At 44.3% G+C, this 23,344-nt stretch overlaps 1 protein-coding gene across 3 annotated transcripts in view; it reads left to right on the top strand.

Annotated features, from left to right (window-relative positions):
* The first annotated feature begins 1,875 nt into the window (after positions 1 to 1,875).
* The window catches only part of EZH2 (enhancer of zeste 2 polycomb repressive complex 2 subunit), a 92,099-nt gene continuing 70,630 nt past the window's right edge, over positions 1,876 to 23,344 (top strand). Inside the window, exons 1-2 of one of the 3 annotated variants that reach the window (XM_054019325.1) lie at positions 1,876 to 1,960; positions 3,544 to 3,610. In XM_054019325.1, coding sequence (XP_053875300.1) covers positions 3,573 to 3,610 — 38 coding nt within the window. In that variant the 5' untranslated portion in view covers positions 1,876 to 1,960; positions 3,544 to 3,572. Of the gene's footprint in view, positions 1,963 to 3,543; positions 3,611 to 21,532; positions 21,574 to 23,344 lie in introns of those variants that run through there. The other 2 variants (XM_054019324.1, XM_054019327.1) reach the window with 2 other exon arrangements.

Raw genomic sequence — 23,344 nt, forward strand, 5'->3', positions numbered from 1 at the left:
TTTTGGGAAATTTCCCAGGATATAGAAGCACTGTAAAAAACTTTATCTGGGAATTTTTCACCAGATTTGGGAAATTTTTAGCACTAGGTTGGGAAAAGTTGGCATCACGATATAGAAGCACTGTCTGCCTGAGCCCCACTGTGCGCCGCTGCCACCCCAGAGCTGCTCCAGATAAGCAGCGCCGGGCTGAAGCACACACCCTGAACTCCTCCTGCACCCCACATCTCCACCCCCTGCTCTGAGTCTTCTCATACACCCCAACCCCTGGCCCTTAGCCCCTTCCTGCACACCACACCCCCTCCCACACCCCGTACCCCAACCCCCTGCCCCAGCCCTACATTCATGACCCTGCATGCAATTTCCCCACCCAGATGTGACCCTCGAGCCAAAAAGTTTGCCCATCCCTGAGCTAGGAAAATGATCTTCACAGCAGCATTTTGAATTGATCTGAATGGGGCAAGATTGTATTTGTCAAGACCAGAGAAGAGATGTTGCAGTAATTGAGATGAAAGATGACAAGAGCCTGGGCAAGAATTTTAATTATAGTTATTTATTATTTGATTATCATAATACCTAGGATCCCCACTCGTGGAGCAGACCCTATTGTGCGAGGCACTGTACGCACACACAACAAAAAAGACAGTCCCTTCCCCAAGTGCTTGTGTAGATGGATTGGAAAGGTTGTATCTTAAAGAGGTGATGCAGAAAGAATCAGCTAGATTTAAACACAGCCTGGACGTGAGGCTCTAGAGAGGACAAGTTAAGGCTTAAAACCAGATTACGAGTCTGAGTGATGGGGAAGATAGCGGCATTGCTAGAGGTTGGCAATACCCTGAGAGAGGATATAATTAAAACCACATGATCGAGCAATGAGGTGGCCATACATCTTGCTGGTGCTATGATTTTTGTGATGTTTTGTTAACAAGTGAGGGGAGGACTTGGTGGGCTGTGGTTCACAGGCATAGAGCACCACATGGAAGAAGGTGTGGACAGAGCCTGCAGAAGACAGAAAGGAGTGGTTATCTATATGGTTTAGGTGAAGGACAGAGCAGAGATGATTAGGGGTAAGAGGCCCGTCTACATTAGGCAAGTTTTTGACCAGCCTGGCCATTTCCACACCCACTAAAGACATGGCACAGATGCAGTTTTGGGTGGCCTGGCCCATTTTTACTGAAGCCATTTGCTTCTGGAAGCTGGCTCAGTCACGGCAGGTCCGGCTGCCTTCCAGGGAGCTACAGGGCGGCTCCACAATTGGTTTAGCTGAGCTGGTTTGGGAACTGGTTCAGCAAAACCAAGGTCAGAGGCGGGGCTGAGATCGATGCAGGGCGGAGCGCGTCAGGCTCTGGACTGCCCGCCTGGGAGTGGGAAGCAACAGGCAGAGGGGAGGGACGTGGGGCTGCTGAGCTCCCCGCGCCTCCCTCCCGCGCGCGCAGAAGCATGACAGTTAAAACCGTTACAGCTCCCACTTTCGAACTGATTCAAACTCTCAGCAGCGCCGAACAGGGCTGCCCCTCCCTTCCCGGGCTCCGCGGGCGCTTCCTCTTTCAGCAACCCCCAATCTCCCCACCCGCAGGCAAGGCGGGCTTCAAGGCTCTCCCTCCCCGCGCGCCCTGATTCCCTCTCCCAAGAGGGCTCAGGAGCGCGCGAGGATTAAGAGAGGAGCACGAAACTCGCCATCTCCCCAGCCAGCGCGAGAACAAAGAGAGCTCTTCCACCCCCTTCCCCCCGCACGTGGGGAGCGAACTCCCCGCCCCCGGCACCGCCTCTAGCCGCTGCTGATTGGCTCCGGCGGCCCCTCCACGTCCGTCCAATCGGGGCGGTGCTTGGGTCTCTCCAATGAGCGCGATGCCGATTGGGCCGCCGGGTTTGGCGCTCGGTCCGGGAGGGTGAATCCGGCGGCCGGAGGCAGAGAGGAGCGGAGAGGGGACCCGGAGGCGGCAGCACCGGCGGGGGTTGGGGGGGGTGAGTGAGCGAGTGACCGGTACCGCGCGGGCGGGAGCCGTGAGCCGTTATTATAACCGGCGCCCTTTATACTGGGGGAGGCGCTGGCGGCGGGAGGAGTGGGGGGGGGCAGAATGAGGAGTGGGGGGCCCAGCCGCGAGGAAACTCCCCCCCCCTCCCCCCCGGGGGGAACAGGGTGGCGGGGAGCGGCCGGCGGCGGGACACGCTCTGCCGGCCGGTGACAGCTGGAGAGAGACCCGGAGCGTGAAGCGCCCTTTGTCTAAGTTGGCTCTGCCCACCCTGGCGGAGGGGTCCCCCCTGGACCGACCCGGCTGAGACAAAGGCGGGAGTAGAGCCGCGGGCTTGGGACCGCTTTGGACCCCTCACCGGGGCGGGGCGCCTTGGGGGGCTACGTCTGTTGTTCTCCTCCTCAAACCTCCCCATTGACTTCAGACTAGTGGCGGGCGCAGGGGCAGTTTGACTGAGGGGACGTCCCCCGAGCCCCCTTCAGTCCCCCTCAAAAGGCGAACGAGGTTTTAAATCGCCTGATTGAGACGCCGCAAAATCCTTCGTTCCCTGAGGAGGAGACGGGAAAAAATACAATTAACCTCCCCAAACGAGGGGGCCTCCCTGCTACGGGGAGAGGTTTGGGCACTTGGGCAGGTCTGCTTCAGTCTCATGTGCTCTTAGATAGTCTCCCGGAAGCTGCTGTTCAATGCGGGGGCCATTGAGCTGTCTGGGTTGTTCCTTCTTTTGCTGTTTCACACGAGTTGCTGCTTTTGATTCTCCCCTTTCCTCCTCCCCTCTCTTCGTATATGAAAATCCCGAGTGCAGGAAGGATGTTAAATGCAAAGGCAACTCGAGTGAACTTCTAAGGACAGTAGTGGGTCCCTGTCTTCCACAGCATTGCAGGGCATTTCGCAAGTTCAGATAGGCTGGCGACTGTGATTCTAGAACAAAGTGTGTTGAACATGAGGCATGCTCTTACTAAAAGCATGGTTTGTCTTGAGTCATTTTGGTAGGTGTAAGGGGGTGGTGTTGAAAAGAGCTGCCTTTTTATTAAAATTGTAAGAGTGACTGGTAAATACGACAAAATAAGATTGATGCGTGATCTGGTATTATTGTAAAGTGTTTGATATTAACAGTTGCCTGCAGTGATTCAGAAGTTATTGGGAGTGAGAAGGAGAAAAAAAGCTTGTAGGTGTGTTTATGTAAATTAATTTGGGTTTTGTTCCAGTGGCTTCTCTCTCCTAGTTCTGGAATACCACCCACATTGTTCTGGAGTGGGAACAATACAATATAGAGCTTAGAGAGTTGGGAGTTCAAATCTCTCTTCCCTTCCATCTCAGAACTGAAGTCCCTGGAAGACTTTATTTTTTATATTTGAATTTCACTAATGCATCTTTTGTGCCACTCCACTGAATGGTGTTCTATATAGATGTAGAACTATATAAATGTACAGGGATCAAAAATATGTAGTGGGAATTCTATTGAATTTCTAAACTGGGATTTCCATATTGATTTCTAGGGTGTAACGCTTTCTAGAGTCTGAATGTAATTTGTAAGAGTTAATTAAAAGGCCACTCTTTCTGTTTATCCCAAGTGTCCATATCAAATTGGGAGCCTCTGGAATGTTTATTTGTGGTAACCAGAAAGCATGTTGTGAAGGGTGAGTACTTGTATGCATTGTACTGTAAGTACTTTCAATTTGGTCTGTTAAAATTTGAATACTCAAGACCTGCTGATACCTCATGAGCAACCCTGCAATATAGCACGCTTACTTGTTTTTTTTCCTGCAGTATTTTAGTGTGGAATCTTGCATGTAAATAGGCTTTTTAATAAAAAGTTCAGCTGTTCTCTTATGTGCTTTTTTAATCTTTCACCTAAAGAGACAATCCTCTATTGCTTAGTTGTGAAGATGATTGTGACATCAAGTAAAGGGTTGTATCTTTAAAGAATAAGAAAGATTCTTAAGAAACATAAATCCTGTTTTCACAAAGAATGTCCCTAGCAATTAGAGGGCAGTGATGGAAGTTTCTGCTTAAACTTGTTTTTTTAAAGCTTTCCATGAGGTGTCAACAATTGTCCTCTTAGAACTACGCCATATTCAAGATCCTAGTTTTGGTTAATAGAAATCTGTAGGATTTGGGTTTCTCACAGGGATGTTAAAATATAGCTATACTCCAAAAAGTGAGTATGGAATTTATGGAATTCCACTTTATCACTGACTTGCAAATCAAATTTACTTAGTTTATCCAATCTATCTAATCTATCTAAACCTCACACTGTAAACTGAGGCTGGGAACTTGAAGGTCAAGCTGTTTTCCTTTTTGCCTCTCACTGGAACTACTAAAGACTTGAACTGGAATTTAGTTAGCAAGGTTGAGAATAGAAACCAGTTCTCTCTGATAACATTACAAAGCGAAGAAGACTGAAATATAGTGCCCATTACATCATAACACTTAGGCAGCGTATATACTAGGTTTTAAAGGTTCTGACTATTGTGTTCTTATTCTTTGTCATAGACAAGGCAATGTAGACTTCAGCAACACTAGAGTTTGAAAACATGTTAAATCTTTAAATCCTAGTCTAGACAAATTACTGTAAATACTCAGGAAGTAGATCTCTTGAATTTGAAGGTGTAGCCATATTTAGTGTTTTTTGTCAGATCCTAAGATTTAATTTGCAAACATCTGAAGCGTTTAGGCTTTCTGGTTGTGAAGATAACCTTCAGTGTAAAAAACAAACAAACAATGTTCTTAAGTCATCATGTAGCCAAACAAACACAGGTGTTAAAGTGACCAAAATTAGGCTTAAAAGTTAAGTTTCCGAGCTGATTGTACTTGTCTAGTGTGGCTGGTATATTGACTTTCCAACATGTCAAAAAGCTAAGCTATAAGTCTCAAACATTATTGTTTGTATTATGGTAGCAGCTAGGAGCCCTAGTGATAGACCAAGACCATGCAGTGCTAGGCACTATACAAACTGACCCTTTCCCAGAGAGCTTACAGTATATAAAATATTTGATATTTCAGTTGGTAAATTTAAAAACTAGGGAAAGTGGTTTTTTTATTATTATTTATTAGATACTTCTGCATTCCCATGGTCCAGTTAGAGCATTATTGTGGATTTTTTAATAAGAATTGTTGCAGTAGTAGTAAAGAGGATAACTTTAATAGAGGTTTCCTTGCATGATACATAAATAGCATCATGGGACACTTCACAACTAATTATAATCTATATATGCAAATAAAAGGAAATAATAGGTTACAGATAGCATCTATAAATGCTATGACACCTATAGAATGATTGAGCATGAGGAAATAAATAGGCAAGAAGGATTTGAAAAGATGGAGTCTGCTAGGCTTTTTTTTACAAAACTTTTGCCCACCCAGGCAAAAATTTTTTACCAACTCTTATAAGGATGGAATGGGCAGAGAGAGTGTTTAGGTAAGCTCATTTTTGAAGGGCCTCATTAGGCACCAAGGCAGCGTCTCCACTAGAAAACTGAAGCATTGTTAATTAAAACAGTAGGACAGAACCTGTTTAAACATGTGTTTCAGTGTGTCCATAGTAGCCACTCTGCTTCGGGTTCTGATGAGTTGTATTTTTGCCCTGTATCCATACTAGCAGTGTTCTAAACAGTTTCATAGCAGTGTGACTGTCCCAGAGGTCCTGGGATAGCTTCCAGAAGTAGTGAATTCTGGGAGATTTTGAAAGCCCCTCCAGTTTGATGTGGTAGAGTCATGGAGGGATTGTTTAAGCATTTTGTGCTTTTGCCAGCAACCTCTGTTCCCCATCCCACTAAACTAATGGTGGTTAGACTTGTTGACAGCAAGCCTAATCCAGATGGTATTGGGGACCCTTGTACATGGTTTTGAACAGTTATAAAACACGTTGCATCCACATACAAGTGTTCTAGGAGGACCAAATCGTGAGTTTTTCTAATGTTGTCAGGGTCCAAGAGATAATTCCAAATAGTGGGGTGAGGGAGGGGAGAGGAAAAGGAGCAGGGGACATGACAGTAGACGTAGGATTTACTACACATTTTGGAGAGAGATGCAAGGAGGAGGAAAGCCTGATGTGAAAAGTGTTGAATGGATGCAAGAATAGAAAGATGGAGGGGAAGGCAAATTCATGGAAGAATTTGAAGACACTGGTCACTGTTAAGCATGCATTCGTTTTAAATAGATGTGTAAGTGTTTTGCTGAATAATGGTTTAAGAGGGAAACTTTATATTAGATTCTGAAATAGATATTCTGTCTGCCCTCATGGACAGCTACTGAAGATTTGAGATGAGGACAGTGTATTCCTGCGAATGGCTTAAGATGAACTGCTACACTTTAATTTGGACAGTTGAGACTGGAAAAGAGAGAACTGTTCGGATCTAGGCAAGAGGAGCTGAAGCTGTGACTTACATTACTGTGTAGACGTATCCTAAGCCTTGGCTTGAGCCCGGGCTCAAGCCAAACCCGCCTTGGGTCGACACACCAATTGTGGAACCTAGCGATTGAACCTACGGTTCAAGCCTGCATTAAGCTGAGATTTAGGGTCTAAGCCCTATTGCTGTCCTGTGTGTACGCGACACCAGCTTGACTCAGATCCCAGAAGGCTTCTAGATGTGTCCCAGAGTTCCTTGGGGCCAGGGTGGATTTGATTTAAATCACTAGTCAGGAAGACTTGATTTAATCATGGATTTCTACATAAAAGTGCATTCTTGTTGGTTGTTATAACCTTAATACATATTCTTCACAGCTCAGAGATAGATGTAGGTTTCATTTTTAGAAAGTACACACTATACATTTAAAATGATTTATTTTGAAAACTTTTCAGATTAGTTTTACAGCTGTATCAGAAAATGAATGATTGGTTATTTCATTTACCAAAGGTAATTGAAGCAGATATTTATGAAGTCATTGGGAGGTGAACTATCTCCAATTCAACAGGTTAATCATTAATATTTGGAGGATATTCTTACTGTGCTATATTAGGAGGAGAACATCACCAGACAGACATTTACATTTTTATTTAACTAAAACAACAACGTTATGTATTCTGGATTTTTTTTTTCTTCATCAGCAAACATAATATTTTAACAAAACAAGCATATGTATTTTTGAGTTTAGTTAAACATTCAAGCTTTTTTAAAATCAGGTTTGTTTTTGTTAAAATTGTTTTAACTAAAATAGTTAAATGAATTTAAAAAACAAACAAAAATTAAATCGACTGTCAGACATGAGAAACTTAAAATATTGGCTTCTGCAGCTAACTCGGTCGTCTTCACCTTCATTTTCCTGTTTGTTCAGAATCTGGAAAAGAAAAACAAGCTTTCCTGCTTTTACAGGTCCGAAATGATTTCTCACTTTGGAATAAATTAGTCCAAAGGAAGAAAATATTCTTCCTACATCGACAGAAGAAGCTACTGCTGTTAAAAGTTAGATTATCAGTTCAACAGTCTCTGAATTCAAGTGCTTAAGTGACTTCCACCAGTTCACTTGTGTGACTTTCTTTAAAACATCATCAGCAAACATATATTTCTTGGTTGTTTCACCCTTAGCTCTGAAGTTTATTATACAGTAACTCCTCACTTAACGTTGTAGTTATGTTCCTGAAAAATGCAACTTTAAGGGAAATGATGTTAAACAAATCTAATTTTCTGATAAGATTTAATGTAAATATGCGGGGTTAGGTTCCAAGGAAATTTTTTTTGGCAGACAAAAGGCATTATATACTGTACAGTACTGTGGTTGGGAAGTGACCTGGCTTATCCCACACAGGCACAGCTCGCTACAAGCTAGGACTCTAGGAAGCACTTTCGCAGCAGCAGCGGCAGCTTCTCCAGAGAAGAACAGGCGCCGTCTTTGCCAGGAATGCTCCAGGCCCGCCTCTTCCTGTCCCTGCTCCACTCCAGGCCCACCTCTTCCCATCCCTACTCCACATCCTCTCCAGAGCACGCTGCATCCCTGTTCGTTCCCACCTCTTTCTCCCCCCCCCCCTCCGCCCCAGCCCTAAGCACTGCCAAACAGCTGTTTAGGACTTTCTGTGAGGGAGGGGGAGGAGCGGAGACATGGCGCTTCCCGTCTCCTCCCCCTCCCTCACAGAAAGTCCTAAGTGCTGCCAAACAGCTGTTTGGTGGGAGAAGCGCTGGGAGGGAGGGGGAGGAGGCAGAGAAGAGGAACTTGTGCAATGCTCCCTTGTAAAGTTGCTGCTCTTCCACAGAATCTCACAAGCAATGGACAGAGCAGGCAGCCAAATGACGTTATAAGGGAGCATTGCACAACTTTAAATGAGCATGTTCCCTAATTGAGCAGCGACGTAACTTTGAACAACGTTAAGCGGGAGGATGTTAAGTGAGGAGTTACTGTAGTTGGCATTTGGAGGGATGATTCTGGATGCCCATGTCATAGCCAACTCCTCTTCTTCAGCAGTTAAGATTTGACCCTGGTACCAAGTATTGAGAATATTTGCATTTCTTTGTTGCACTGTTTGCATTTTGCCCCCAATAATCTTCTATTCATTGAACTTTTTGAAGCTTTGCACTTTTATAGAGTGGTAAGGGATTGACTCTGTACACAAATTTGCAGAGGGACAATAGGGTTGAGGTCTGTTATCTCTCACCTCTCTATATTTGTTTAAAACATTTTTGCTGTTAAACAAGCATGTTATCTCTGGAGACAAATAAACCCATAGTTTGGGAACTGCAAAACTAAGCATCTCTGATGGTATCTTCTAGACTGATCACTGAGTCCCACTGGGTAGATAGAAAGATTAACCTAAATAATCTATACAGAAGCCCCTGGAATCCCATAAGATTGGGTGCCTAATCCATGATCTATTGGAACTAATTTACAAAACTTTTCTTAAACATTACATGAATATATTGTCTGATACTATAGAATTAGAATTTATAATCCCTATTCCATTATGAGATATCTTTGAGCTATATTGTATCTTAATTAAAACTATCTTTAGATTGCTTTACTTCCTCAAAAAGCATTTTATCAAAAAAAGTGATTTAAATAAAAAAATCTGTGGTTTTTTTTTTTTGTTTTGTTTTGTTTTTTAAAATCATTGATTTTTATACACCCTGCTTGGGGCAATTTCCTTGGTCCTCTCTATGCTGACAATCTGTGGGGCAGTCTATTGCAAACAGAAGTCACACCTCCCTTTGCAAATGGCAGCAGCTCAGGTCAGTGTTAACGCATTGTCTGCTGAACACCAGTTTGCAAGCACACTACCAGAGAGCCCACAGGGTCTCAAAGGAGATGAATCAGAAGAAGCTTTTTGCAAAGAGAGCTGTTTCTTGGTCACAAGATTTTGGTGGAAGGACCAGAGAGCAGAGCGGGGACTTAGTGGTTGGCCTGCAGGGAAGTGGAGTGGCAGAGCTCCTGGTTGAGCACAGCTGGAGGAGGATAACCCCAACACCTCAGCCACTTCTCCTCCCTGAAGGGCAGCCACTTGGTCCCTGCTCTGTTCTTTGGGGCCCCTCGTGCCCTCCCTGGGTCTGCATGTGCAGGGGTGCCCGGGCGGTGTGTAGAAGCCAGTCCCAAAACCTCCCTGCAGTCTCTTGCAGCAGTGGCAACTCAGGTTCCTTGCTGCCATGCAGAGCTTGTTCAGAGCAGGAAGCAAAGCTGACAGGGAGGATGTGGCTTCCAGCTGCCAGAATGTTGGGGATCATCCCTGAGCTGGAAGCTCTGCCGCTTCCCTTCCCTTCCCTTCCCCTCCCTGCCGGGCTGCTGCTTGGTCCTGTGCCACTGTATGTCCCTTGCACCCAGGCTCTTGCCCTCCCTGGGGCTGTGTGTGCAGAGGTGCCTGGGCAGAATGCAGTGTGGGGGTGGTGAATGGGAGCTGGACCGGAACCTTCCCCACAGCCTTCCAGGAATCCCTTGTCAATGCCTTCTGGGGTGCGGCGGAGGCAGGGATAATGGATTGGGGGAGGGTCTGGAGCACACTGCACTCCAGGCTCTGGTGTTGCACTTCACCACTCTGCAGCCAGCAGCAGCCAGACTGAGGGGTGTGTGTGCGTTTTTCCTCTGAAACCTACATTTTATGTCCTACTTCATAACAGACAAATAAAAAAACAACCAAACAAAAACACCTTCGTTGAACTTCCATTTTGAGAATTAATAAAATGCAAAGTTTCATTTTAATAGTTTGACAGACCTGGAGACTGATGTTCTAATTAACCTTAGAACAGGTGCACATGGACATTTTCTTGCCAATATAACTCCACCTAGAGGTAGAGAGCCCAATTCTCAGGTTAGATGGTAGTTCAGTATAAAACCTTCTCAAACTGCTGTCGTTCTACTGAGATAGCCAACAAAGGAGCTAATTATGCAGTTTATGTACTTGTATTCTTTATGGGCTCCTGAGTCCCATCAGTAGCACCATCACAGGAAGCAGGGTGGGCAGTAGAATTTCCCCGCCGTCCAGCAAATTAATAAGCCTAGAGTGTCGACACTTTGGGGGAGGAGGTTGCTAGGCACTTTGGGATAGTGTTACTTTGGTTTGGGTCTATACACTGCAGTGTGGATGCCAGAGCCCAATATTCGAGCGTGGGTCAGAAAATCCTTAACCTAGGGTTAAAATGCAGTGTAGATACTCAAGCCCATGATTTCCTGACACAGGTCAGCTGACTCGAGTCCTATTAAATCTAGGTTTATATTGTTGTGTGGACATATCCTAAATCAGTGGGCCCCCAAACTTTTCCTCTCATGCCCCCCACGCTCCTTAGCAGTAATAGAATGTGTCTGCACCTCCCTGGGCTGGGAGTGGAGCCACGGCCAGGAGCGGGGGCTGAGGGCCAAGAGCAGGGGTGGGGACAGAGCAGGACTGGGTGGTGCTCCCTCTCCACCCCCTCATGGTCTTGTCGTGGGCCCCACTCCACCCCCTTGGATATTTCTCCATGCCCCCATATGGGGTACGCCTCACAGTTTGGTAACCACTGCCCTAAGTGTTTCTGTAAAGTATTGAAGTGGCTGGTGCCAACAGGCAGTGTGACAGTGTCACAGACCTAGGTACTAGGGATGTAAAAGGTTAACCGGTAAGCATTAGGAAAATGCATATTGGGGACGTCGAATGATATGGGTGTCAATTGTTAGTTGTAAAAAACCAAATCTTTACTTTAGAGAGCAAGCTGTCCATGAAATTGCTGGGTGATTAAGTAATATGAACTCTTTATAGCGAACTTCTTCCATACAGTATTATGGATGCACTTATGTCAGATTAAGTGGTTCTCCCTATGCAAGGGAAAACTGCAAAAGTGGGAAATAACAGACTTGTATAGGAGGAACTCATCTCCCTATACTACTGGCCTTTTACTTATAATACATTAAACATTAAAGATCTGCATTCATGAGACAAAAGTTCCTTGTTCATCCCACACATGTAAACTGACTAGTCTTAGATATATAATGCTGTATGGTATACTTCTCTCTAAATGGTGAAATCAGTGGTGCATCTAAGGTTACAAGTTTGACTGGGGTCCACGCTGAAACCTAGTCTAATACTGTTCATGCTGTAAATACTGTAGATAAGAACTTTTCAATTTATTTTATTCAATTTACGTAATCTATCCAGTGAAGTATTAATTGCTTAGGAAAGTGAGATACCAATCCTTGAGCAGTTTATTTAGGTGTATAAATTAATCTGACTGGAGGAGAATATACTGCCATCTTGTTGCAGCCAAATAAGGACGGGTCAAATATGGACTTGACAAAGTCATTGAAATGTAGAAATACTTTGCAATTTCAGTTTTTCTTCAAGTGCTTGTTCATGTCCATTCCAATGTAGGTGTGTGTTTGCCCTGAGTACTGCCGCTGTAAAGTTTTTCCCTCAGTGGTATCTGTTGGGTCAGCTCTGATACCCCTTGGAATTGCACCCTCATAGCGTTGGTATAGAGGGCCCTGCTTCCCCTTCAGTTTTGTTTTACTGCCTGTGATGGTTTTTGGAACTTCTGTTCATCCTTGCGTTCGCGCAAGTACTCTCCTCAGTGGACTTTTCCTTTTCCAGTATATAGTTAATGATAGTAGATAGAATTTACAATTTAGTGTTACTTAGTAGTTAGACACCCCTGGTTGTCGGGGTTATCCCTTCCCCGGTGCATGTGTTGGTCTCCGGGGTTTAAGGTGTGTGTGGCTTGCCATCATCCCATGCCTGCTAGTGACCCCCATTCTAGCTGCCTTAAGTGCTTGGGGAGTCCCACCTGCGGAGCAATGTAGGATTTGTAAAGAGTTTAAACCCCATACCGTAAAGGACAGAGACCAGAGACTTAAATACCTCCTTATGGAGGTGGCTCTCCATCTCCCCACAGAGCTGAGCCACACTGACTCAGCACCGAGCACTTCTACCTCTGTGAGAAGTGCACCGGCTTCTCAGAGAGCCAGGCAGTGCAGTTCGGCATCTCTGGCATCAAGGAAGGGACTCTTTGTCCGTGTCCCGGGACTCTCGGCACTGCTAGGGTTCTCTGGAGGAGGCTTATGCCTCAATGGGACACACAACACTGCTCCCAGTCACTGGTGCTGAAGAAAAAGCAAAGGAAAATGGACTTTTGGGTAGTCCTCGAATCCTTTAAGCTCTGGCGCTTAGATCTGTCTGCCCTGAAAAGAGAGACGTGCCCTCGAAAGAGAGGTCCTGGATGATCTGCTGCACTTGGTGTGGAAGACCTGAGGCCTGCAACCATGCGTTTCTGCTCATGACCACAGCCGAACCCCTGGTCTGTGCAGCAGAATCTGCCCCATGCAACACCGCTTGGAGGAATTCTTTCACAACTGGTTTACCTTTCTCGACCAGAGCTGAAAACTTGGCCCTGGATTCCTGTGGCAGCAATTCCTTGAACTTGGTCATTGTTCCCCAAGAATTAAAATAATAGTGGTGGTTGGTTCATCTTGAGTTGGAGACCCCTCGTGGAGTAGACCTTCCTATTAAACAGATGTAGTCCCCCATTCAAGCCCTCAGCAATATGCTCTCTACTGTACTTGTCCTGGAAGGTAGCCTTCCTGTTGGCCATCACCTTTGCCAGAAGGGTCTCGGAGATTAGGGCCCTTACTTCAGAACCTCCATACACGATTTTCTTCAAGGACATGGTCCAAATGCGCCCTCACCCAGCCTTCCTCCCAAACGTGGAGGAATTCCACAATAACCATGCTTCTATCCAGAGCCACATGCCAATAGGCAGGAACAGAGGCTTCATTCACTAGATGTTAGGCAGGTGCTGGTGTTCTACATAGAAAGGACTAAATCGTTTAAGAAAACTACTCAGCTTTTCGTGGCAGTGGCAGACAGGATGAAAGGTCTCCCAGTCTCAACCCAGAGAATTTCTTTGTGGATCACTTCTAGTATCAGTATGTGATACTACCTCGCAAAAAGTCCCTGCTTCTGCCCTGACAACACATTACACAAGGGCACTAGCGTCTTCAGCTGCATTCATGACCCACGTTCCCATCCAGGATATCTGAGAGTGGCAGCGTGGTCTTCAGCCCACGCTTTTGCAACTTGAACATAACATAAGAACGGCCGTACCGGGTCAGACCAAAGGTCCATCTAGCCCAGTATCCTGCTACCGACAGTGGCCAATGCCAGGTACCCAGAGGGAGTGGACCAACAGGCAATGATCAAGTGATCTCTCTCCTGCCATCCATCTCCATCCTCTGACAGAGGCTAGGGACACCATTCCTTACCCATCCTGGCTAATAGCCATTAATGGACTTAACCTCCATGAATTTATCCAGTTCTCTTTTAAACGCTATTATAGTCCTAGCCTTCACAACCTCCTCAGGTAAGGAGTTCCACAAGTTGACTGTGCGCTGCGTGAAGAAGAACTTCCTTGTATTTGTTTTAAACCTGCTGCCTATTAATTTAATTTGGTGATCCCTAGTTCTTGTATTATGGGAATAAGTAAATAACTTTCTCCACATCACTCATGATTTTATATACCTCTATCATATCCCCCCTTAGTCTCCTCTTTTTCAAGCTGAAGAGTCCTAGCCTTTTTAATCTCTCCTCATATAGGACCCGTTCCAAACCCCTAATCATTTTAGTTGCCCTTTTCTGAACCTTTTCTAGTGCCAGTATATCTTTTTTTAGATGAGGAGACCACATCTGTACGCAGTATTCGAGATGTGGGCGTGCCATCAATTTACATAAGGGCAATAATATATTCTCAGTCTTATTCTCTATCCCCTTGTTAATGATCCCTAACATCCTGTTTGCTTTTTTGACCGCCTCTGCACACTGCGCGGACATCTTCAGAGAACTATCCACGATGACTCCAAGATCTTTTTCCTGACTTGTTGTAGCTAAATTAGCCCCCATCATATTGTATGTATAGTTGGGGCTATTTTTTCCAGTGTGCATTACTTTACATTTATCCACATTAAATTTAATTTGCCATTTTTTTGCCCAATCACTTAGTTTTGTGAGATCTTTTTGAAGTTCATCACAGTCTGCTTTGGTCTTAACTATCTTGAGCAGTTTAGTATCATCTGCAAACTTTGCCACCTCACTGTTTACCCCTTTCTTCAGATCATTCTGTCACTCAGCAGGCCAGAGACAATGCTGTATTTGGCAGAGCGTTGCTGTAGTCTGCTTGTTGTTGAACTTCAAATCTCCTCCTACATCTGCTTGGGGGTCACCTACATTGGAATGGACGTGAGCAAGCACTTGAAGAAAAAACGGGTAGTAACCTTCCATAACTGCTGCTGTTCGAGGTGTGTTGCTCATATCCATTCCACATCCGACCCTCCTATCCCTCTGTCAGAGTTAGCTGGCAAGAAGGAACTGAAGGGGTGGTGGGTTGGCAGGGCCCTGTATATCGGCGCCATGAAGGCACGACTCTAGGGGGCACCAGAGCCAACCTGAGGGATACCACTGACGGAAAAACTTCTGGTGGCAGTGCTTGGGGTGAGCACACACCTACATTGGAATGGACATGAGCAACAATTCACTTAAGAACAATAGTTACGGAAGGTTACTATTTTTTACTAGGCTTTTTTTAGACATGCATATTTAACGTGAAATTAACTGATGCATTATTTTTGTAAATATGCAAGTGAGGTGGCACAAGTCAGACCCCTTAAAGGGTATTATGACTTTTTAAAATCTGCACAGTAACAAGTCATTAAAGCTTTTGTAAAACCAGAAACAGATGAGTTGATTATTCTCCTTTGTATGTTTACGTCTTCATTTACAACCTAGGCCTGTTGCTCTATCAATTTCACTTTGTGTTGCCTTTATTTCCTTCTCCCATTATGTCTCTTCTATGCTTGGAACAATTTCTATATACCATGCAGTCTCCCTCTTCAAAATGTACATCTTTTCATACTCTTCAATTCCTCTGTCAAAACAATTTGATATAACTTAAAGAAACAAAATTGTACTTTCAGAGACAAGCAATCTCAATCTTAATTTGTATAAGCATTCCATTCCATCTGTTTTTTCTTAAGAGGGGGGAGGGCCTGATCTAGAAAACTTTACATGAGAAATTCTTAGTCATGTGAGTAGTCTTGACTTCATGGGGGGCTATTTTTATGAAAGATTGCATTATCCTTGGGATTGGGACCTTGCCTGTTATTTCTTTAAGGCTCTGTGCATGCTTTTTGGTACCACAATCAAATGTAAGATTTGTGTATAAGCCTGAATTTCAAAAAGCAGATTGAATGCTTAAAGCTGTTATATCCCCCAGGTTCTATGGTGCAGATTAAAATGTTTTTTTCTAGTTTGTTCTGTGAGGTAATTTCCTCCAATTAAATGTCAACCATTTGTACTTTTGATATATTTGGCTGGTGCACGTTACTAGTGTTGTCAGAGTAGGACAAAATTCACATTTCTCGCGAACATTGTGTTTAACAGAAACCATTGGAAGGGGAGACTGATGACAATTGAATTTACTTGTTTCTACATGAAAACTTCTGCATATTTATTGAATACAGTATAGATTCTCACTCTTGGCTCTTGTGCCTAAAAACATCTATTTTAAGTGCTATGGATCAGGGTTCAACTGGCTCCCATCATGCAATTGAGACACTATTGGTAATCCACTTCTGCAGCTTGAGAAACTGAGCACCTTGAGCAAAGTGTTTATTTTTTCCTTTGGACGAAAGCAATTTTTCTTTAATTTTTCACTTAAACATTTAACATACTGTGGGGGTGGCGGGAGAAAACGGAATTCTGGAGGGAGAATGATTTAATCCATCAGGCTTATACCCATACTTCGTAGGGTCAGAATACCATGTATTAGTCTGTGCTGTGTCAGACTTGAGACTGAGATTTAGCAAAATAACCATTTTTGACTACTTGCACTGTTTTAAGGCATATTCCTAAATATTTCAGACCATTTGGGAGTCAAGATGCTCCTTCATTTCAAAGGTTCAATTTAGACTGTTCTCTAGTAAATGACTTCTGTGGAGTCAGAACACAGTATTAATTAAGCTTTCTTCCAGTGTGGTGGTGGTAATGGTGAAGTATTTCATTATTTAGGGTATGTCTACACTACAGCTGCCACAGTGGTACCACTGCAGCGGTGCCACTATAGTGCCGTAGTATAGATGACTCCTACAAGGGGTTTTTCCATCAATATTTTTAATCCACCTCTCTGAGAGGCAGTAGCTAGATCAGGGATCGGCAACCTTTGGCCCGCGGCCTGCCAGGGTAAGCACCGTGGCAAGCCAGGCTGGTTTGTTTACCTGCCGCGTCCGCAGGTTCGGTCGATTGCGGCTCACACTGGCTGCGGTTCGCTGCTCCAGGCCAATGGGCGCGGCGGGAAGCGGCGGCCAGCACATCCCTCAGTTGCCGATCCCTGAGCTAGATAGATGGAAGAATTCTATACCCGGAGTAAGGTCAACCTTTCTATATCACACAGGGCGCAAAATTGTTCACAGCCTTGAGTGATATACCTAGGTTCATCTAATTTTTAAGTGTAGACCAGGCCAAAGTGCTTCAAGCAATTATTACTTGTCTTCCAAGTTATTACACTGTGTTTGTCAAAAAGGCTTTTGTTTTGAGAAAATGGAGGTGAGCAATAGTCATCTTTTAGAACAGGGGTCTCAAACTCCCAGCCCGTGGGCCATCTGCGGCCCGCGAGCCTCCTCCATTGTGGCCCGTGGGGCTCCAGCAGTTTTGGGGCTGGGTCCTCTCCTTTGGCCCCACCTGCTGCCTCCGGGCGCTCCCCCTTCAGGGGCCCCGGCAGCGCAGCGGAGCTGAGCAGCATCTGCCTGCTTGCTCTAATGGCTGCCGGCCCCTCCCTGCGGCTCAGGGGCGGGGCTGTGCCTCCACATGCTGCTCCCGCCCTGAGCGCCCCTGCGGCCAATGGGATGCTGCAGGGGGCGGTGCCTGGGGGTAGAAGCGGGCAGAGGCCCCCTGCCCCGCCTAGGAGCCCCAGGTAAGCACCACACCCCCGACCCCCTCCCAGAGCCTGCACCCCCTTCTGCCCCAAACTTCCTCCCAGAGTCTGCACCCCAGACTTCCTCCCCCACCCAAACTCCCTCCCAGAGCCCAACCTCTCACCCCTTCTGCACCCAAACTCCCTCCCAGAGCCTGCACCCCAATCCCTTACCCCAGACCTCCTCCCCCCCCCAAACTCCCTCCCAGAGCCTTAGGGCAGGTGGGGGGGGGCAGTTTTTGGGGGATGGGTTCTGGGTGGTATGGGTGGCATTGGCCCGCTGGGAGGATTTGAGGACTGGCACTGGTCCTAAGGTAAAGTGAGGTTGTGACCCCTGATTTAGAATGTGTATTTATTTGAAATGCTACAGAATTATTGAATTAATTATTTGAAGTATAGAGAACATATCCCCTGGTCACCCATGAATGCATGCGTATATATTATATATACACACGCTCTTGAGGGAATTCTGCACTTCAAAATTCTGCACACAATATTTGAAAATTCTGCATATTTATTTGTCAGAATAATGCAATATAGTCATGCCAGTTACAATTATTTTGGTAATTTATTTCAAAATATGTCAGCAAGTATTTCTGTTACAATACAGACCCTCCTCAAAAACAGATTCTGGTAACTTTATTTGTCCCGTCCCCCCCCCGTCCCCCCCCAAAAAAAAATTCCTTACTAGGCATATTAATACAGAACTTTTGTATTCATTTAAATTACAATACAGAACAGTGTTTCCTGCGCAGAAGCAGTGCAAGTTACCAGTCGGCTGTGGCACTAGAGCAGCCGGCATGAAGGCAGCTGGCTGTTCTGGCGCCACAACGGCCTCTGGTGGGCAAAAGGTGGAACTGTAGCACTTCTTAGGTAAAATGTTTGTGAGAAAATAAAAATTTTGCGAGACAGAGGAATAGTGGTGGTGGTGGTGTGGGAAGAATCTGAAGAGAAACCTTTAAAGAACTAAAGTAATCTTTCATTTGGAGCAGGGGTGGGCAAACTATGGCTCTCGGGCCGAATCTAGCCTGCCAGTCGTTTTAATCCGGCCCTTGAGCTCCTGCTGGGGAGCAGGGTCTGGGGCTTGCCCCACTTTGGTGCTCCAGCCGGGGAGCAGGGTCAGGGGCCGTTCCGTGCGGCTCCCAGAAGCAGTGTCATGGTCCGCCTCCGGCTCCTACAAGCGCTGTCCCCGCAGCTCCCATTGGCCAGGAACCGTGGCCAATGGGAGCTGCAGGGGCGGTGCCTGAGGACTGTAGGAGCTGGAGAAGGGACATGCCGCTGCTTCCGGGAGCCACTAAAGGTAAGCGCTGCCTGGAGCCTGCACCCCTGAGCCTCCCCCCTTGCCTCAGCCCTGATCCCCCTCTGGACCCCTCGGTCCCAGCCCGGAGCACCCTCCTACACTCCAAACCCCTCATCTCCAGAGCCCTCACCCCCAGCCAGAACACTCATCTTCCCCCATCCCAGCCCAGAGCTCCCTACCGCACCCTAAACTCCTCATTTCTGGCCTCACCCCGGAGCCTGCACCCCCTCCCACACCCCAACGTCAATTTTGTGAGTATTCATGGCCCAACATACAATTTCTATTCCCAAATGTGGCCCTTGGGCCAAAAAGTTTGCCCATCCCTGGTTTGGAGGCATATTTTAAAATTATATATGAAAAGTAGTCGTCCTTTTAGATATTTGGATATTTAAAGACCTACAAAAGACTTCAACAAAACTGGGTTCGTGTCCATTTTTACTTCCTTATGAAGTACAAAAAAAGGCCTGAGAGGTGTACGGTGGTGGTTTTTTTTCTTTTTTAAGAAAACACATTTTTGGGGTTTTTACTTTAGAAATCTCAGGTCAAATCTGGTGTTTTTATTATTTTGCTGAATGATCTGTGGGAGGCATAAGGGGTATTTAGTGTGAGCTCTTACAGTTTAACTGAAGGGGGATGGAGATGGTTAAGACGTCCTTAATCTGAAATCAAGATATCCTTAATCTGTTTATCAAGACATCCTTAATCAAGGGAGTTGTTAGATGTTTAAAAGCTTTAAACATTCTCACTGAAAATTCTTTCCATTCAGTTGCTCAGCTTTCACTTTCTGGGTTCTTGTGTGTCAGTTTAATTAGTTCTCAAATGATAGAATCTTCCAGCCTAGGTAAAACTTACATTTTTAATTTGAAAAACAAGCAGAAAAAACCAAAACCTTTTCATGCTTTATATATCAGAAAATACTAGCTATTACTACATTGGGTGGTTACTTTAAAGTGAAATCTAAGCCATATGTCATTAACTTAATCTGATTTTCCACCCCTATATAGAACTAGAGTTTATCAAATTCAGATTAATTAAATTGGTCAGTTGTAGTTTAAACAATTCTTCAAATGCACTGTTTTAGGTGTAAAGTATCCTCAAAATATACTCCAACTGTTCATGCCCGGAAGTGGGCTTTTGTATCAAAGTACACCTCTACCCTGATATAACGCAACCAGATATAACACGAATTTGGATATAACGCGGTAAAGCAGCGTGGCGGGGGCGGGACTGCGCACTCCGGCGGATCAAAGCAAGTTTGATATAACGCGGTTTCACCTATAACGCAGTAAGATTTTTTTTTTTTTTGGCTCCTGAGGACAGTGTTATATCGGAGTAGAGGTGTACATGCGCTTCAGTACTACTGGATTTGAGGAATTAAGGGACTTAAATTAAAAAAAACTTCTGCAAAAGTTTGGTTAAAGCAAGTGCTATTGTTTGTTTAGTAAAATGTCTTTAACTCTATCTTACGTGTGTCAGGTATTGTGTTGACTAAAGCTCCTTGTTTATATTTTCTGCAGACTTGACTAAAAAAAATTGTCCTCAGTCTTCTTGGAAAGTTGAAATTAACAAAACTATGTCTTTTGGGGGTGAGGGGGGAGAAGCTGCAGATCAAGAGGAAAGTGAATAGTAATTTTTGGTGGTAGTTATATTTGAATTTTTGGGCTGCTAATTCAAACTTCGATAAAACCTTTCTTTTAAATTTTTGAATCTCCACTTTTCCATCTGAATGACCTCTTAATCACATGAATATATATCAGATGCATATATCCAGTTGGCTAAAATGCGCAAAATGCCCTGGCTATATATCTTGACAATAATCCAGGTTTCCTAATTTTCTGTAGCATTGAACATTTTTATGCTCAAGATTTGTGTTGTCTCCTGTAAGATATATTTGCTGACTCCATGCTGAACTGTAGTCGGATTTCAGTGGTAGGCTCAAGTGTCCATATATTCTTGTGGTTAATATTAACTGCCCAGTCATTCATTACTTTTTTGAAATATAGCAGCACTTAATAGTCTTAAATGAAGCATTTTATCACAAAACAGTATTTTTGGTTGCAAAGTTTTATTCTTATTAATTCTGGAGAAAAGCAGTGAAACACAGAAGATGAAGGAATTTAGTTAAGATTTACTCAGAGGTGTTCAATAAGTAAACTCCTTGTGTATTTGGATTTCAGAAAATCCAATAGCCTTAGTTTTATAGAGAAAGGTCTTTTAATATTACACAGGAGAGTCTACCATAGTGACTAGACCCTCCTAATAAGCATTTGGAAAGGAATGGAGGAACCAAGAAGTCTCTTAAACCAACTTAACCAGGAAAATGGGCATAAGAGTAGTATCTTAAAAAATTGAGATGGATATCACATATAAGAAAGTGGTAACTTTCCCACAAGTGACTGTAGAGGAAAGACAGTCTTGTATAATAAACTAGAACTGGGTAAACATCTTTGAACAGTGTCAGGTATATATGACCAAGGACTGGTGCAAGGAGGAATTGGAGAGACCCTTGAAGTCAAGGGAGGAAAATTAATTCCTGACAGGTAGTCTCTGACAAAAGGGTCAGAGTAGACTGATGCACAGGAAATATCTTGCAAGCTGCCCCAAATGTATGACAGTGGGAGAAAATCTCTTGTGGGTGATAGAGAAGGAAAAAGGGTGTTTGGAGTCTTATCTATAGTTTGAGGTTTTGGTCAAAGGGTTCTTCTCCCAGAAAGTGTCACAATAAGGGCTTCACTGTGAAAATAACCTCAAGAATCAGAAAAGAGGTGCATTTATAGAGATGCAGGTGACAGCAGATTCTAGCATACTGACAATCCAGAGAGGTGTGGGTTTGGCTTAACAAAAGTGGCTTTTTCTCTAATTTGCTTGTGGTAACAGAAAAGACTTTGAGAAACCAGTGAGGAGATTACACATTTTCCAAGCTTGAGGAACAGAGAGAGGACTCTACAGTGACAGTGTAAGTGCTGTTCTATACTTACAACTTCTTATCCTGTTTATGGGTATTTAATATTGTATTGTATGAGTCTTAAATCTGCCTTTAAATTAAGAAAATAAATTTAGAGTGTGACAAGTTACTTACATATTATTTGCATATTCCAAGGGAAAGAAACCTACTTCTGATATTAAGAATGTCAGAGGTGTAATGTCTTTGAACAATCACAGCAGAGATTAAAAGATGAAGGGAAATAAAAATTGAAAGGGCTTTGGGGCCAGGAAGACATACCAAGGCTTTGGCATAAAATAGAGCAGTCCAATGAATTCTCTCTCCTATCCAAGTAGTAGTTGGGATTTCTGCTCCAAGTCTTCCAACCCTTTTTGCCAGTATCTGAATTCTTGGAGGATGCAGCTGGGGGAAGTTTTTCGTTACTTGTGGGAATGTCTCAGCATAACATCTATGTGACATCTCAGCATCTGTGCAGTGCTCTGCTGCAAATATTTGGCAAGTTGCTCTAACAATATATGAAGTAGAGGCAAGGGCCATAAACAAAGAAAAGACCATTGTGACAGGTTGGATCACAGAAACCCCCTTGGGAACTGCCAACTGATGTGCCAAGACTACTTCTGCCCCTGCTTTCCCTGCCAGCCTGGGACTCCAGCCCCCCCCTCTCTTGCTGAGCCAGACACACCAGTCTGCTCCAGCACAGACACAGGGTCTGAACCACGTGCCCCAAAGCTGCAGACTTAACTGAAAGCAACTTACAGAAGTGTTCCTGTCTTTAACACTCAGATGCCCAACTCCCAATGGGGTCGAAACCCCAAATAAATCCGTTTTATCCTGTATAAAGCTTATACAGGGTAAACCCATAAATTGTTCGCCCTCTATAACACTGTTAGAGAGATGCACAGCTGTGCTTCCCCCCTCCCCTGTATTAATACATACTCTAGGTTAATTAATAAGTAAAAAGTGATTTTATTAAATACAGAGAGTAGGATTTAAGAGGTTCCAAGTAGTAACAGACAGAACAAAGAGAATTACCAAGTAAAATAAAATAGAATACGCAAGTCTGTCCAAGAAAACTGAATACAGATAAAACCTCACCAGTTCCAGTAAGCTTCCTTTTACAGACTAGACTCCTTCTAGTCTAGGTCCAGCAATCACTCATACCACCTGTAGTTACTGTCCTTTGTTCCAGTTTCTTTCAGGTATCCTTGGGGGTTGAGAGCTGAAGACAAAAATGGAGGGGTCTCCCACAGGCTTAAATAGACTTTTCCTTGGGGGAGGAGGGACTCTTTCCTATGCAAAGTCCAGCTCCAAGATGGAGTTTTGGAGTCACATGGGCAAGTCACATGTCCATGCATGACTTGAGTTTCTTACCAGCAAAGCCACATTCCTGGGAAAGCTCCGATGTGGATTGGCATCTTCGAGTTCATTGTTGGCTTAAGTGGTTCTTGATTGGGCATTTAATTTGCACATGTCTTTCTCAATAGAAATCAAGCAAGTATACAGCCAATATTCCTAACTTCAAGTACAAAAATGATACATACAAATAGGAGGAATGTATTCAGTAGATCATAACCTTTACATAGATATGTTACATGGCATATGTAGCATAAAACATATTCCAGTTATATTAAATATACATTCATAAGCATATTCCCATGAAGCCTTATGGGGTACAACATCACAACCATACTACAAACTAATTGGGAGTTCACCATGGACACTATTATTTTTGCATTATGTTTATGAAGGAGGATGGGTGTAACCACACTTCAATCGATTTTCA

Source organism: Malaclemys terrapin, chromosome 2 (assembly GCF_027887155.1).
Source record: "Malaclemys terrapin pileata isolate rMalTer1 chromosome 2, rMalTer1.hap1, whole genome shotgun sequence".
In the NCBI taxonomy this organism is placed as follows: Eukaryota; Metazoa; Chordata; order Testudines; family Emydidae; genus Malaclemys; species Malaclemys terrapin.